Raw genomic sequence first — 16,597 nt, 5'->3', positions numbered from 1 at the left:
TCCATGGGTCATACTTATAAGTTCTTTGGCTTCTACATTTCCTACACTATTCTTACCCTCCCCCTGTCTATTTTCCACCTATCATTTATGCTATTTATTCTCTGTACCTTTCCCCCCTCTCTCCCCCTCCCAATCCCCTATTGATAACCCTCCATGTGATCTCCATTTCTGTGGTTCTGTTCCTGTTCTAGTTGTTTGCTTAGTTTTCTTTTGGTTTTAGGTGTGGTCATTAATAACTGTGAGTTTGCTGTCATTTTTACTGTTCCTATTTTTTATCTTCTTTTTCTTAGATAAGTCCCTTTCACATTTCATATAATAATGGCTTGGTGTTGATGAACTCCTTTAACTTGACCTTATCTGAGAAGCACTTTATCTGCCCTTTCATTCTAAATGATAGCTTTGCTGGATACAGTAATCTTGGATGTAGGCCCTTGCCTTTCATGACTTGGAATACTTCTTTCCAGTCCCTTCTTGCCTGTAAGGTCTCTTTTGAGAAATCAGCTGACAGTCTTATGGGAAGTCCTTTGTAGGTAACTGTGTCCTTTTCTCCTGCTGCTTCTAAGATTCTCTCCTTCTGCTTAATCTTGAGTAATGTAATTATGATGTGCCTTGGTGTGTTCCTCCTTGGGTCCAGCTTCTTTGGGACTCTCTGAGCTTCCTGGACTTCCTGGAAGTCTATTTCCTTTGCCAGACTGGGGAAGTTCTCCTTCATTATTTGTTCAAATAAGTTTTCAATTTCTTGGTATTCCTCTTTTCCTTCTGGCACCCCTATAATTCGGATGTTGGAACATTTCAAGATGTCCTGGAAGTTCCTAAGCCTCTCCTCATTTTTCCGAATACTTGTTTCTTCATTCTTTTCTGGTTGGATGTTTCTTTCTTCCTTCTGGTCCACACCATTGATTTGAGTCCCAGTTTCCTTCGCATCACTGTTGGTTCCCTGTACATTTTCCTTTGTTTCTCTTGGCATAGGCTTCATTTTTTCATCTAGTTTTCGAACAGATTCAACCAATTCTGTGAGCGTCTTGATAACCAGTGTTTTGAACTGTGCATCCGATAGGTTGGCTATCTCTTCCTCACTTAGTTGTATTTTTTTGGAGCTTTGAAGTGTTCTGTCATTTGGGCCATTTTTTTTTTTTTTTTTGTCTTGGCACATCTGTTACTTTAAGGGGCGGAGCCTTAGGTGTTCCCCGGGGCGGGGTGACGCTCGTCCCTGGGCTGTGACGCTGTATGTGGGGGAGGGGCCGAGAGGGAGCAATGGCGCCCGCTCCCTTCTCCACCGGATTTCAGTCTTTCACTCCGCTATCCACAATCAAATTGGGCCCCTCTGGTGCTGGTTCCCAAGTGGGTGGGCTTGTGCACGCTCTAGGCCCCTGTGGGTCTCTCCAACAACCTCTCCTCTGAGGCTGGGATTCTCTCCTGCTGCCGCCCCAACCCCCACGGGCTCTTTCAATCAGAGGTTTGAGGCTTTATTCCCCCCCCCCCCTGCGCTGGAGCCCTGGGTTATGGGGTCTGCTTCGCTCCCCTCCGTTAGTCCAGGTTTATCTGTGCGCCAGTGTGGGGCCGCAGGGTACTACCTGCCACTCTGCCTGCCCTGTTCTCCGCCACTCTGAGTCCAGCCCTCTCGGTTTATCTGTGCGCGAATGTGGGGCCTCAGGGTCTGCTAGTGCTCAGACTGCCTGCATCGTTCGTCCCACACTCCGCCAGTCTCGGTCCCGCCACGGCCACACGAGTCCTCTCTGCCCTGGTGCCCGTCTCCGCCCCTCCTACCAGTCTGGATGTATGTTTCTTTTTTATCTACTTGGTGTCGGACTTCCTTGCCATTAGATTCTCTGTCAGTTCTGGTTGTGCGAGGAGGCGCAGTGTGTCTACCTACGCCGCCATCTTGGTTCTCCGACCTACCTGTCTTTTTTATAATAGACATCCTAGTGTATGTACGTGAAGTGGTATCTAATTGTGTTTTTGTTTTCATTCCCTGATGGCTATTGTCATTTTTTGAATATTTGTAGATAGACAAAATATGGGTTATATAATATATGCAGTTTTATATTCTGCTTTAGGCATTTAAGCATATTTTTTCATTAGCAAGCATATTTACAAAAGAATTTTCCTCATTTCTGCTTCCCTCTTCACTCCCCCCAAAACCATAATTCTTATGAAAACTTGCCTAAATTATACACATTAGAAAATAAAATCTATAGGCATGTATACCCAATTACTGTTGGTGGTTATCAAGGGATGAGAGATTATGATTAAGGGAATTTTATTTTCTACTTTTAATATTTCTATAATGTTTGAATTTTAACAATGAACATGTAATCACCTGTTCTCACAAAGCATAAAGGTGAATTATTTCCTTGGAGGATTAAGTAGGTTTGGAATGAAAAAATACTCCTAAATATGAATGTCATAATTTATATTATAATATTATTCAAATATAATTTTATCAAATAAAATACCTATAGGCTGGTATGTTAAATAAATTTACTTTTCTGTGGTCATAAACTATGAATAGATGTGCTGTGCAGAATTTTAAAAATAAATATTTAGTGTTATAGTCAGGAAAACAAGTGTTGGTTTGGTCTATTTACTAGGTTATAAAAAAGTTTATAATGTGGAAGTGATTTTCCAAAGATATTTACTTATAATATATTTGTATGTTTAGTTCTTTAGTCTAATATCACTAGGGCTTAGAAGAACTTTTTTTATAAGTATTTTCGTTGTATTGTCATGCACCACTTAACAATTTAGATACGTTTTGAGAAATGCATTGTTAGTGCCCTGGCCGGGTAGCTCACTTGGTTAGAGCATCATCCCTAGAGCATCATACTCTAAGGTTATGGGTTCAATTCCCGATCAGGACACATACAAAACTCAACCAAAGAATGCATCAGTATGTAGAACAACAAATCAATGTTTCTCTCTCTCTTTTTCTCTCTCTCCCCTTCCCCCCCTTCTCTCCCTCCCTTCTTTCCTCTCTCTCTCTCTCTCTTTCTCTCTCAAATCAATCAGTTAAAAAAATGTATTGTTAGGCAATTTTGTCATTGTGTGAACATCATAAAGTACATTTACCAAACTACATAGTATAGCCTACTACACACCTAGGCTATATCCTAAGCTATATAGCTGTACAGCCTGTTACTGATACTGAGTAACTGTAGGCAGTTGTAACACAATGGTAAGTATTTGTGTGTTTAAACATAAAAAAGCTACAGTAAAAATACAATATAAAATACAAAAAATGGTACACTTGTAAAAGGCACTTACCATGACTGGAGCTTATAGGACTGGAAGTTTCTCTGGGTGAGTCAGTGAGTGAGTGGTAAATGAATGTACACTATTGTAGATTTTGTAAACACTGTACACCAGCATTACCACAGACGTGTGCACTACCATGTTACGATTGCTGTGATGGCACTAGGCAATAGGAATTTTCCAGTCCCAGTATAATCTTAAGGGATCACCATAGTATATGTGGTCTGTTATTGATATTGAATGAAACATTATGAGGTGCATGACTCTAATAGGATTTGAAGTCTTTGTCATCAGGAACTATTTATATAATCTCAGATCAGGTAAGGTTCTGGCAGGAATATTTATAATTGTTTATGTACAGAAAAGTGGCTGTTTGGACACTCCAGCTTCTATTGAATAATAACCAGGTACATATAACATGGTGCTAAGTGTTGAAGATTGCAGAGGTGGCTTCTGGGTAATGAGACAGGCACTTTAGTAGCATTATTCAGAAAATTTCCAGTGTAGTCACACTTCAGATAATATAGGGAGAGCCAGTTGGTATCACTTATGAAAGCAAGTTAGTAGTTAATATAGTAGACACTTGCAGACAGTTTTATACATGGTGTCTCATTTAGTCCTCACAACAGCCCTTCAGGGTAACTACCTTGATAATGGTATTATTTCCATTTTGCAGGTGAGGAAAGTGAGGCTCAGAGAGATTAAATAATTTACCCAAAGTAACACAGCCAGTATGTAGCAGAGCTGGGATTTGAATCCAAGTCTGTCAGACTCCAAAGCCCATGCTCTTTCCAGTACTTCACACTGCAGCAGGTAAGTATGATACTCGGCCCTGTGTTTGCCTTACTTAGGGCACCCCAAACTTGAGCCTGTTTCCATCACCTCACTATCCAGCTGCTAGTCAGACTACAAGAACATGTGATGGGCCAAGGTCAGTCCTTGTACATCCTGATTGCGGTGATACCTATCAGTTCTTTCTGGACATTACACTTACTCTTGCATGAGGGAGAATGTGCATTTCTGCTTTCAGAATATGATTTCTTCCCTTGTAATATAGCAGCAAAAGTTGTCTCTGGAGTTTGCCCACAGGGATATTCAACCTTGTTTAAAGCATCATTCATACTCTAGGATCTAGGGTTGTGTAGCCAAGGGACTGTGGGAAGTTATTTTGCTTTTTTTTTTGTAGGGAATAGCTGTTCCATTCTTTAACCTGATTATGTCATAAAATTGTTGTGAGGGTGGAATAAGATAATAAGTATTAAACTATATGAAGTAGTACTTATACAGTAATCCCTTACCTTTCCCACAGCTCCATCTAAGTACAGATTCCCTTTTTATGAAATTCTAGTACTCACAGGTTTACTTCTATAAATCTTTTTAGTTAGCCTAGAGAATTTTGAGTGAGTGTGCTTGAATTATAAATCACAACAACTTGAGTTGCAGGATTAGCTATTAACATTTAAAAAGATGTTTTGCATTTTAGTATGATAGTAGAACACCGTAAACTTAATTTTCAAGAATCTTGTTGGAAATCCTTTTTAGGGAAATTCTAAAAAGTTATAATAAGTAATAGCAAATAAGTATTAATTGTACAATAGCAGTTAGGTCATTGATTTTTTTTTCAATTATAGTTGACATACAATATTAGTTTCAGGTGTACAATGTAGTGTGATTTTCAAATAATGGCAAGTGAATGTTAATTGTACAGGATCAGTTACCTAGGTCATTGATTTTCTTTTGAATTGTCATATTACCTTTACTGATTTATTTTAGTGGTTTTTAAGAGATATTTGTAAGATCTTTCATGATTTTGGTTCCCCAGTCTTGCTTTTTTCCTAAAGTCTTAAATAAATTCATTCATAAAGTTCATTTTTACTAAGGGCTTACTGTATAAGACTGAGGATAGATTAAAGCAGTGAGCTCACAGGAGAGAACAAAAGAGGCAAAAATACCTGGCCTCATGCAGCTTACATTTTACTTGGTATTATATATAGACCATAAACAACATAAGTAAATCATGTGTTAGTTGGTAATAGAACCGTGAGGGAAAAAGGGTCAGGGGTTTGCAATTTTGAACAAGTGGTTAGGGAAGATCTTACTGAGAAATTGCCTCTGTGCGATGATCTGAAGGAGATGAGGGAGGGAGCTATATTGTCAGCTAGGGAAGAGTATGCCTGCTAGTCCTAAGGCCCTGAGGTGGAAATGTGCAGTGTCAACAGCAAGGTCATTGTGATTTGCACTCGAGTATGTGTGTGTGTTTGTGTGTGCCTGTGTGTGTTTGGAGTGTCTTACAGTCCATTCATTCTAAGGACTTCCCCTCTGCATGAAATGGGAAGTTGTTGAGGTTTTGAGCAGAATTCTAACACCAGAGTTTTCAGAAACACGTCCTTGGAAATTTCAGGGGAAACACTGTATAAATAAATGATATTAAATATTGTTATTCCTCTACGGAAGTACAGGTGTTTATAATCAGGCAAAAATATTTAAAAATATGCTGGCAATAAGCACTTACATAAGGAAAATAATGTGTTGGGAAACTTCACAGAAGTTTTTTATTTTTAATTCAAGAGAGCCAGTCAACATGGGAAGGTAGCTTTATTTTTTATTTTTTAAAGATTTTATTTCTTTATAGACAGAGGGGGAGGGAATGAGAAAGAGAGGGAGAGAAACAGTGATGTGTGGTTGCCTCTCGAGCACTCCTACTGGGGACCTGGCCTGCAACCCAGGCATGTGCTATGAATGGGAATCGAACCTGCAGCCCTTTGGTTTGCAGGCTGGTGCTCAATCCACTGAGCCACACCACCCAAAGCAATCTTTGAGTTAACTAGTATAGTGTGTTTTGTTTTGTTTTATTTTTAAAGATTTCATTTACCTATTTTTGGAGAGAGGAGGAGGGAGGAAGAGAGGGAGAGAAACATCAATGTGTGGTTGCCTCCCTCATGCCCCCCACACTGTGGACCTGGCCCTCAACCCAGGCAAGTGCCCTGACTGGGAATCGAACTGCCAACCATGGTTTACAGGCCGGTACTGAATACGCTGAGTCACACAAGCCAGGGTGCTAGTATAGCTTTTTAATGGAGGATGATCTGTCATGACATGGTCTTTCAAAAAGTTAATTGTGATGTCATAATTAATATTACAGTATATCACTCCTGGTGATATGGCAAAGGAGATGAACTGAAACGTGTTTACTTGAGCAATAATAACTTAGTATAATGAGTATGGGAAAAGAAATAAAAAGTTCATCTTTTCTGTGAAGCAGTTGCTCTTTCAAGTTAAGTAACCATGTAATTGTAAAAAATTTATGGTAAGCACGTTTTTTTCATTTCCACCAGGTAGTAATTTTTTAGGTTACAAATTACAAAATTTTACCTGAGTAGAAGGGTAGTGTTTAGTTTAAAGTTCAACCTAGAATGTCCTTGCCAGTGATTGGTCCTGGAGTGCATTTTCCCTTCCTTTTTCTTTTGACTCCCCTCATCTCTCCACTTTCCCTGTGTTCAATGTATTAGCTCTTCTTTCCTCCCATTTCTCTTATTTTTAATCTCTTGTAAACTGTAGATAAGATCTAGTCATGATAATCTTGGTTGACTAAATTAGACTAGAGTAGCTTGGAAGAGTTAACAAAACAGTTGTTTTAAACAATGAATTTTTCTGCCAATGTTGCTATGTTGGACAATTGATATTTCTTAACCTGGTTTTTAGAGCTTTTTACAATCTGTATTTCCTTCTAACTATGTTCCCTGGTGTCCTGACCAGAGTGTTTCATTTATTGTCCCCCAAATAATACTCAATAATCTATAAGGACAGTGCATACATTAGGCATAAGTACATCTCAGGCTTTTCCATGTCTCCATTTTTGCTTGTGCCATTTTACTTTCTTCAAATTCCCTTTATCCTCTCCTCCACCTATGCAAATTCTACCCATATTTCAAGAACAAATTCATATTCAACCCTCTCAGTAAAGCCTATTCTGTTTACTTGAGCCTGTTTTTGCTTCCTTTGAATTGTTACAGAAATAATCTCTGGTAGTTGACCATAAATTTTTTATTGCCAGCTTTGAACTAGTACTTTCCTGGTATTAGTCAAGATTCTCCCTAGAAACAAACCCAGTAGGATGTGTTCGTGTTTATACACACATATAAAAAGATTTATTATGAGGAATTGGCTCATGTGATCATGGAGGCTGACAATCCCAAGATCCACAGGGTGAGCCAACAAGATGGAGAGCCTTGTAATTGTGTAGTTCAAGTGTGAAGGCTGACAGGCTTCAGACCTAGGAAGGGCTGGTGTTTGATTTTGAGTTTGAAGGCAGGAAAAAGCTGATGTCCCTGTTCAAAGACAGGCAAGAGGAATTCTCTCTTAATATTTTATTTTGCTGTTAATATATGTTCCTTGTCTTGCTAGCTAGGAAATAAGCAACTTGAGAGCAGGGACTACAAGTCATATTTGCTTGTTTACCATTCATGAGTCTTTGCATCCTGATTTAATATGTAGTAGTACATCTACACACTTTATAAAACCATAATATTTTAGAGCTGAAAAGAACCTTTGAAGTTATCTTGGCTTAGAGTTGGGGAATCAAGAACAGCTTTAAAATAGGGAGATTAATAATATACCACTTTTCTTGATTGTTAGAAGAATAAAATGAGATAATGTGTGTGAAAATTTTCAGGGGTGTCTAATCTTTTGGCATCTCTGGGCTACACTGGAAGAACAGTTGTTTTGGGCCACACATTAAATACATTGCAACACATAATCACAAAAAAAATCTCACAATGTTTTAAGTAAATTTACAATTTTGTGTTGGGCCTCGGTCATAGCCATCCTGGGCCACTTGTGACCTGCGGGCTGCAGGTTGAATGCCCCTGTGAGTCTAAGTGATTTATTAAATCAAACTTTTGTTTTATGAGTGGGTTTATTTATTTGTTTTGCTTAGATCATGAATCAAAATAATTGGGAAAAAAGTCCATCAATTTACTAAATTAGACAATATTCCTGAGTGGAGAATTTACTTTTCTTTCTCTTTTTTTTTCCTCTCTTTTCATTTAAAGATGTACACGATACATCAGCTACTCATACTTACAAGTATGTCCAAAATGAGAACAGATTTAATTTTGGGCAAAACATATTATCTGATTTTGATTCATATATAATATTCCAATTAGATATTCAAACATAAGGCATCGTAACCAAGTGACAGCTTTAGCTTTGGACCTGATTGTATTAAAGCTGCAGGTTGAAGCTATAGAAGTTGAAGTTATAGTATCTAAACATTAGATACCTTAATTTGAATTTAAGTAAACTTCTTTAGAAGTCTACAGTTGTGGGAACTGGTATTGATTATTTTCAAATGTTTTTATTTAATTTTTTTTCTGCCTAGATTTCCTTGTAATCACGTCTCAAAACCTTCAAGATGGTACTAGCAGACCTTGGAAGAAAAATAACATCAGCATTACGCTCTTTGAGCAATGCCACCATTATCAATGAAGAGGTATGTAAAATATGTGAAATATATATTACTGCACATCATCACTAGCATTGGGGAGACGGATTATTAGTAACCTCTATATTTATAATTATCTTGATGTTGATTTAATATGTATACATAAAATCCTAAAGTGGATATACTAGTGTTTTTTTTTATTGAGAGTCAATTATCTTACTATTAATTTCAACTTTCTGTAAAGAATTACAATAGAACAAAACCATAACTTACATGTAAAAATGACATACATTTTATATTTTGAAAACAGCTTAGGCCTAAGCTGCTTTTTCTCTTGACATAGGCCTAAAATTTCAGTATCTTGCCTCTTTCGTCTTGGCTAGGGTTGTGTGTACCTGACCTTTTCTCCTTGGCTTTTCTTTAGCATCCTTATATAAGGCTAATATTTTCATCTTAGCTACTTTGGTCTGTTATCTCTGAAGTCTTCGTTCAGTTTTTTGGAGATTTTGTAAGCTGATTCATTGTATGGTATCTGAAATATTTTTATTACTGGCTTTATTGTTTTAAGATTTTTCTTTCACCCATTTTTCCCCAGACATTGTATTTTATGGTTTGTCAGTCAAAAAAATGGGATTATAATCCGCAAGAATACTGTATACTTTGTGGTACCAATGGAAAACTACTGAACTTGGTTTTGGAAGACCTTATTTAGCATCCTTCTTAGTAGCTGTGCGATAGAAATTTGGGCAAGTCAACTTCAGATTCCTTAATATATAAAATGAGAAAATAGCACTTACCTTACAAGATGGTTTTAAGAATCAAAGTAAATAATAGGTAAAAAGTACTTTTGGTGGGGAAGATGGAGGACATCTGTAATAGTGTCAACAATTTCTTAAAAAGTACTTTCTAACATGGAGGTTTGAAAAATTTTTAATGTTGAATTTGCTATCAACACAGTAATCTATGCTATTAAATAATTTTGAGACCATCTTTGAGCTTAGCTAGTTTAGCCTCTCATTTAATAGCAACAGAAAGCCAGGCTCACATGTTTATTTATTGGAGGAACCAGGAGTAGAATCTTTTCTCTAATTCTTCATCCAGGGCTTTTTCTAATAATTATTACTAAATAATAAATGATAATTTAAACCACTGTTTAATCTTTGGAACTCAGAATAAATAACAGCTTTGCGTTTATTGTAGAGAAAAAAGAAACTAGGAAGAAAAGTGTTGGTGGGAGATAGAATAACAGCTATTGCTTGAATTGGTAGCTTTTCTGTTCTTCGTACTATGTTGCTAGGGAATTAACAAGAAGAAATCCCTCTAATGAAAGATTAGCTCCATTTTTATCAGATCCCTTTAATGAGGGATATAGAAACCTGATAAGCCTCCTAGGACACAGGAAGCTGAAGATGAGAGTTCATTCAGGAAGTATTTAAGGGCCTACATTTTTGCTGGCATGAGGAATACAGCAGTGAACAAAATAGACTGAAATCCCTGCCCTCATGGAGCTAGTAAACGCTTATTTACATAAGCAGCAAAGCCTCATCTTTTCAAGAGTATAGTTTCTGATCTTTTAATCACAGTGCCTTGCCATTCAACAAATATGGTATGATAGTGAGTTATTAGTGGAGGGGCATTTTCTTTTTACTTTGTTCCTCTGCTCTAAATGGAAATAGTAAAACTGTTAGGTCACGCTAGATCATTTTCTTTCGTTACATTTTCCTCCATGCTAGGCCAGTTAAGCAGCTATTGTGAATATGAAGTGTTGTATATAAGCAACAGGATGTGTTCAGTGACATAGGAAACTTCAATGGCAACACTTTTGTTTAGTACCTTTCTTTGGCTTGTACATTGTCTTTATTATTACTTTAATATATGAATAAAATTGTAATTACCATATTTTTCGGACTATAAGATGCACCAGACTATAAAGACTACCTAGGTTTTAGAGGAAGAAAATAGGAAAAAAAACAAAAAAAACAAAACCTGCTCTACCACCACCCTCCCCTGCCGTGAGCCAGGTATGCTACATTCGGACTATAAGGTGCACCCCCATTTTCCTCCCAAATTAGGGGGTGCGTTGTATAGTCTGAAAAATATGGTAATGCCTACTTGAATAAAACTAAATTGAATGTCTTATTTTGACAAAATGACTTAACATTTAATAAGGTAATCTCTCTAACAAAAACTTTTTGTTCCCCTAATAGTGTAATAGTGTTTTTATTAAGCTATGGTAGTATATGATGACTGATCATCTATTGTTTTACATGATTGAATGATACACTATTTTAAATGTTTATTATTTATTTGTAGGTATTAAATGCTATGCTAAAAGAAGTCTGTACAGCATTATTGGAAGCAGATGTTAATATTAAACTAGTGAAACAACTAAGAGAAAATGTAAAGTAAGTTCAATTAATTAGGTAATAAAACAGGCAAAACTAAATTTTGTTTACTGGGATGAAGAGCTAACTCAAAAAGTCTGCTATATCATGAAATGTTTCTGCCATACAGCGCTGGGAAAGAGTCAAACTCATATGTTAGTGATTGCGTGTATAGTATGTTTTCATAATGATTGTTCAAAAAATAAACTACATGTGGCTTTCATTTAATTATGGATTTCTTTCCATTTTACTACTGTATTTGGATGGGTTCAATCATATACTGTGTAGTATTTTAATATAAAAGCTTTTTAACAATTTAGATTCTTTATAGATACGTGGTGCCATTTTATCTTCTTCAGACTGAAGATGGCATTAATCAGTCTCCTTCTGATTATACTGGAGAATTGTTTTCTCTCTTGTTTCCCTTTTGGTTTCTTTGTCTAAATTCGAATGAAGGAGTAATGTATGGCCTCAGTTTTTGTGTTCGTTGGCAGGGGAGCTGACTGGGGCAGGGCACAGAGAATAATGTAGGCAAGTCAGTTAACTGCCTGAATCCTAGCCCTTGTACGCTCAGGCTGTCCTTCCTTTTCATGTTATCAGACTGGATAACAAATGTAGAGCTACTAGCATTTAAACATGTAGGAGAGAAATTAGTCTTATTTTCTGCTAGGTGTAAAGATATCTAATTATATAAGCTGCAAGAAAAATAAATAAAATTAATACTTTGCAACAATGTGAAGACAAATTAATATTTACATTCCGTTCCCCCCCCCCCCCCCCAAAAAAAAGAGCCTTGCAGAACTAACCAAAGTCTTGCACCTAATATTTCATGGTAAATTCTTTATGGTACAGGCCTTTGAATTTGTAGTAATTATATGCACGTTAATTAGAAGGCTATTAATATGAGTGATTGAATGGTCCCACATTCTTTCGGGCAGAAACTTCTTTTTTAGAGTCTCTTAACTGGCTTTTCTCCCTCTTACCCCCAAATACCATCATCATGAAGGTCTGCTATTGATCTGGAGGAGATGGCATCTGGTCTTAACAAAAGAAAAATGATTCAGCACGCTGTATTTAAAGAGCTTGTGAAGGTAAAAGTATATCAAGACTCTACTACGTTTCTCTATAGACTCAATGGCAAAAAGTACATTAGCACTACAAACAGAAATACTATTTCAGAAAACTCTTTTCTGTTTTTATAGACTATTCATCTATATTAAAAGTATTGAGGATTATTAACTTTCCTAAAGTGGATTATTTTTATTATAAACTTTCTGAATATTAAGTTCTGAGTACAGATATGAAGGCCAGCACTATTGCTGCAAAAAAAAAATGCCAAAGCCATGTTCCAAAAAGTTAATACCAAGTTTTACCTATCGAAGGTCTTGCTTTTGTATAGAAAGTCACTCTGGGCAAATATTCTTTTCTACACCGTTCATTTTGTACAGAATTTCCTTTGAAAAAACCAAATATCCTAACTCTTGCCTAGATTATGAGCAATTTTGAATTAGTGATATTTTGTTTTGCATGTAGTAAATATAACCTATGTAATCAATATTATCACCCTGCCTCACCTTAGAACTGATATTGCAGCTTCTGTCATGAAAATTATGGTGAAAATCTTAGAGCTTTAAAAAATATGAATGGGTCTAATGGTAGGGGGAGAAAAAAGAAGGAAATAAAAAACTTTTTTTTTTAAGAGCAACAGATGTCTGCTAGTGGTCTCCGAATATTTTTCCCTATGTTGTGTGATTAATTTCATTTACTCTTTTGGTTCCTGCATAGCTGATTAGTACTTTGCAAAAGTGTAGTTATCTCAGATGGCTATGCCACCCCAGTTTTGTTCTGTAGACTAATTAATAAATAAGGAAATTTGGAGCGGAAAGGGATCAGAGAATTTATCCAGTCATACTTCTCAGTTTGCAGCTGAGAAAAGTAAGATAGCTAATAAGTGGCAGACCCAGGTCTCATCTCCAAATTCCTTGTGTAGGACTTTTCATCTAGCACCTGAGGTGAGCACAGAGTGAGTAATAATTGTTATTTTTAGGGATTGGCATCTGTAGGCCATTCTGGAGCATCAAGTGCTTCATTAAGAAGCATTTATTGAGTATCTGCCTTATTCCAGGCAGTGTGCCAAATGCTGCTGATAACAGAGATGAGTGAGACTTGTCTTTATACTCAAAAGCTTATGGTCCAGAGCAGTGTTGTACAAAGATCAAATTGTTTTCACAATAACACTAAGACATTATTTGCCTTTTTTGTCTCTTTTACTGTGTTGATATTTGCACTGATGGCACAAAAGCAATTGTAGGTAGAACTCCTTAGGATGAATCAAAGCAGTGGTACCAAACTATACTGGTAGTCATTGTGCTCTTTACTACACACTTGCAGTAAAAATAAAAAAATAATAAATACCAGTTTCACTTAAGAATGTCTTTGGTGGCCCTGCCTGGGTACTCAGTTGGTTAGAACATTGTCCTGATATGCCAAGGTTGTAGGTTTGACCCCTGGTCAGGTCATATAGAAGAATCAACCAATGAATGCATAAGTGGGAAAAAATCGATGGTTTTTTTTCTCTCTCTCTCCCTTCTCTCCCTCTAAAATCAATCAATTAAAAAAATACTAAAAAAAGAATGTCCTTGATGGAGCAATAAAAATTATTAGTTCTATTAAACCTTGACTCTTGAGTATACATGTCTTTATGAGATTTTGTGTGATGAAAGGGGAAATACATATAAAGCTTGTTTGCTGCACACTGAAATTTGATGGTTGTTTTAAAAGCACATGTGTCATTGATTGTAAGCCACTTATTTTCTAGATTACCGTTTTTATGTGAACTAACAAAAAACAGGTGATCTGTGGTTATTCAGACTCGGACATTTGGCACATATTTTCTCCTAAGTAAATAAAGTGAGCCAGTCACTTTAGGATGGATAACTAACAATATTGTGGCCAGTGATAAAATTAAAGCTTTCAAGTGAAAACTAGAAATTTATATCTCTACCATGAATTTGACAGTGTCCTAATACTTTTCTGGTGAGATCAGTATTGATATTAGTAAATAAAAACATTTGATGTTTTCTTTTTTGATTATTTTTTTTATTGTTATTCAGTTACAGTTGTCTGCATTTGATGTTTTATAGTGAATGTGAACCTCAGTTTTATCAAAATTACTAATGTATGAAGTTAGAAGATCATGCACCAGTATAAGATGCATGCAAAGTACAAGACACACTAACAGATTTTAATGTAATAGAGCAGGGATTTTTCAACCACTGTGGTGCAAGAATTGTTAAAACATGCAGTGCCTGACTATTTAGTCAGAGGCACTGGCCTCTTTTCCTTTAGACTGTCAAATAAAAAATGCCAACAGCCAACACAACACTAGCCGTCTGGTGTGAATGAATAAAAATTATACCTATTTTTTGTCAGGTAAGCAAAAAATATATTTTTTGGTATACAACAGAGTTTTAGTAATTAGTTTATGTGTGCCATGAGGTGAAAAATGTTGAAAATCACTGTAATAGAGTATGACAGTTTATATGGTTTCAGACTCCACATTGTAGCTAACCTTTACAAACTACCATGATTATAAAGGAGTCCTGAGACTAAAAAGTTCAGTACTACTACTGTAAGGTGCAGCTGGGAGAGTAGATTTATAAAATAATAATTCATATAGTAGGTTCATAGAGCGCTCATTTGGCCATGAGGTATAGAGAATGTAAATGTAGGGTAGCATCAGTGTTCCGAAAGGATCCCGAAGGAAAGGGAGTGAATTTGTTTGTTTATTGAAATTTTTATTTATTGATTTTAGAAGGGGGAACATTGGAAGGGGGAGAGAAGGGGGAACATTGATTTGTTATCCCACCTTTTTATGCATTCATTGATTGCTGCTTGTATGTACCCTGACTGGATATCAAACCTGCAACCTTGGTGTATTGGGACAATGCTCTACCAGGCTACCTGGCGAGAGACTTGGATTTAAGTTTAAGATAGATTTTGCCTATTTCAGAATTTCTCTTAAGGCTAGGTCTGTGCCTGGGAAGGAGATGGCTAAATGTGTATTATTTTCCTCCCTTCTTTCCACATGACTTTCCTCAAAACTCAGGTATAATATGGGTTACGCGACTTTTATGGTATCCTTTAGCATGGGCTTGGCAAACTTCCTTTTAAGGACTAGATAGTTGAGGTTTTATGGGCTATTTGGTTTCTGTTGCAACTCAGGTCTGCTGTTGTAGCACAAGAGCAGTAAATGAATGGGCATGACTGTGTTCCAATAAAACTACTTATACACATAGTTTGCCAACGTCTGGTCTAGGACATTGACTATTACTATGGCTTTATTATTACATGGAGATACATGTTTCCAGCTCCAAACAACCGACTTGTAAATGAGTTTGTTACTTTGAGCACTGTTTATATGTGAATGTTAACTTTCCACTGAGCTTATAAAGTTGGTGATTATTTTTTACTAACCTTCTAAATATAATGAATTTATAGAACAGATCTTCGGCTTTGGAGAAATTGACATTTGACTGACCTGCAAAGTCTTCATGCTTAGTTTGTAATTTTGTTCATACATAAACATGTCAAATTAAACATCAAGATAGGTGCTGTCTCAATGTTGTAGCCATTAGCCACATGTGGTTATCGAGCATTTCAGTGATATGACTAGTCCAAATTGAAATGTGCTATAAGTATGAAATACATACAGATTTAAAGACCTAGTATGGGAAAAGGGAATATTAAAATATCTTATTTTTTAAATATGGACTACATGTTGAAATATAAACATTTTAGATGTATTGAGTTTAATACAATATTAAAGTTAGCATCAGTTGTTTTGCTTTTTAAAATGCCATTACTAGGAATTTAAAAATTCATTTGTAGCCTTTACATATATTTTTATATTTGTGCAGTGCTGATGTAGATTGCTCCTTTGACTCAAAACTTGGTCTCACATTTTATTCACATTCTGCTTTGTCCTAAAAAGTGTTTTGCGATCCTTACTCTGAATTGGTTTGGAGATACAGGCTTGCACAATGAATTATTTTAAGTTCTTAAATTTCACTGTGTGTATACAAAGGGAAATAGTTATATTCGAATGGTAGAGTTATGGCTGCCTTTTATACCAAAAGTCCTTAAATTATTTTTACAGTTTAAAAGTTGTGGAGAGAGGGGTTTTGAATATAAGCATGTGTTAACCTGATTTTCTGTTTATTTTTGGAATGTAGCTTGTAGACCCTGGAGTTAAAGCATGGACACCCACTAAAGGAAAACAGAACGTGATCATGTTTGTTGGATTGCAAGGGAGTGGTAAAACTACCACATGTTCAAAGGTAAATTTACTTAATTTTAAAATAAGGTTGTGGAGAAGATATTGTATAAATCAAATTTTATGTTAAAGCCAGTCTTTATAGTATTGGTGCTCTGTGGTTTTGTGTTACTCGATGTATCTAGTATGTATTTGTAAGGCTAGCTTTTTGTAGTATAGAAAAAAGTAATCCTGCAGTCTCTT

At 36.2% G+C, this 16,597-nt stretch overlaps 1 protein-coding gene across 3 annotated transcripts in view; it reads left to right on the top strand.

Moving 5' to 3' along the window:
• Positions 1 to 16,597, top strand: part of LOC112296524 (signal recognition particle subunit SRP54) — a 77,635-nt gene that overhangs the window by 4,565 nt on the left and 56,473 nt on the right. For 2 of the 3 annotated variants that reach the window (XM_053928230.2, XM_024551321.3), the window contains exons 2-5: positions 8,633 to 8,743; positions 11,009 to 11,100; positions 12,086 to 12,170; positions 16,314 to 16,418. In XM_053928230.2, coding sequence (XP_053784205.1) covers positions 8,666 to 8,743; positions 11,009 to 11,100; positions 12,086 to 12,170; positions 16,314 to 16,418 — 360 coding nt within the window. In that variant the 5' untranslated portion in view covers positions 8,633 to 8,665. Of the gene's footprint in view, positions 1 to 3,928; positions 4,066 to 8,632; positions 8,744 to 11,008; positions 11,101 to 12,085; positions 12,171 to 16,313; positions 16,419 to 16,597 lie in introns of all 3 variants that reach the window. The other variant, XM_045188094.3, reaches the window with a different exon arrangement.

Source organism: Desmodus rotundus, chromosome 7 (genome assembly GCF_022682495.2).
Source record: "Desmodus rotundus isolate HL8 chromosome 7, HLdesRot8A.1, whole genome shotgun sequence".
NCBI classification, from domain to species: Eukaryota; Metazoa; Chordata; class Mammalia; order Chiroptera; family Phyllostomidae; genus Desmodus; species Desmodus rotundus.
The sequence above is the reverse complement of the archived record's forward strand: the minus strand, read 5'-3'. Positions and strand labels throughout refer to the sequence as shown.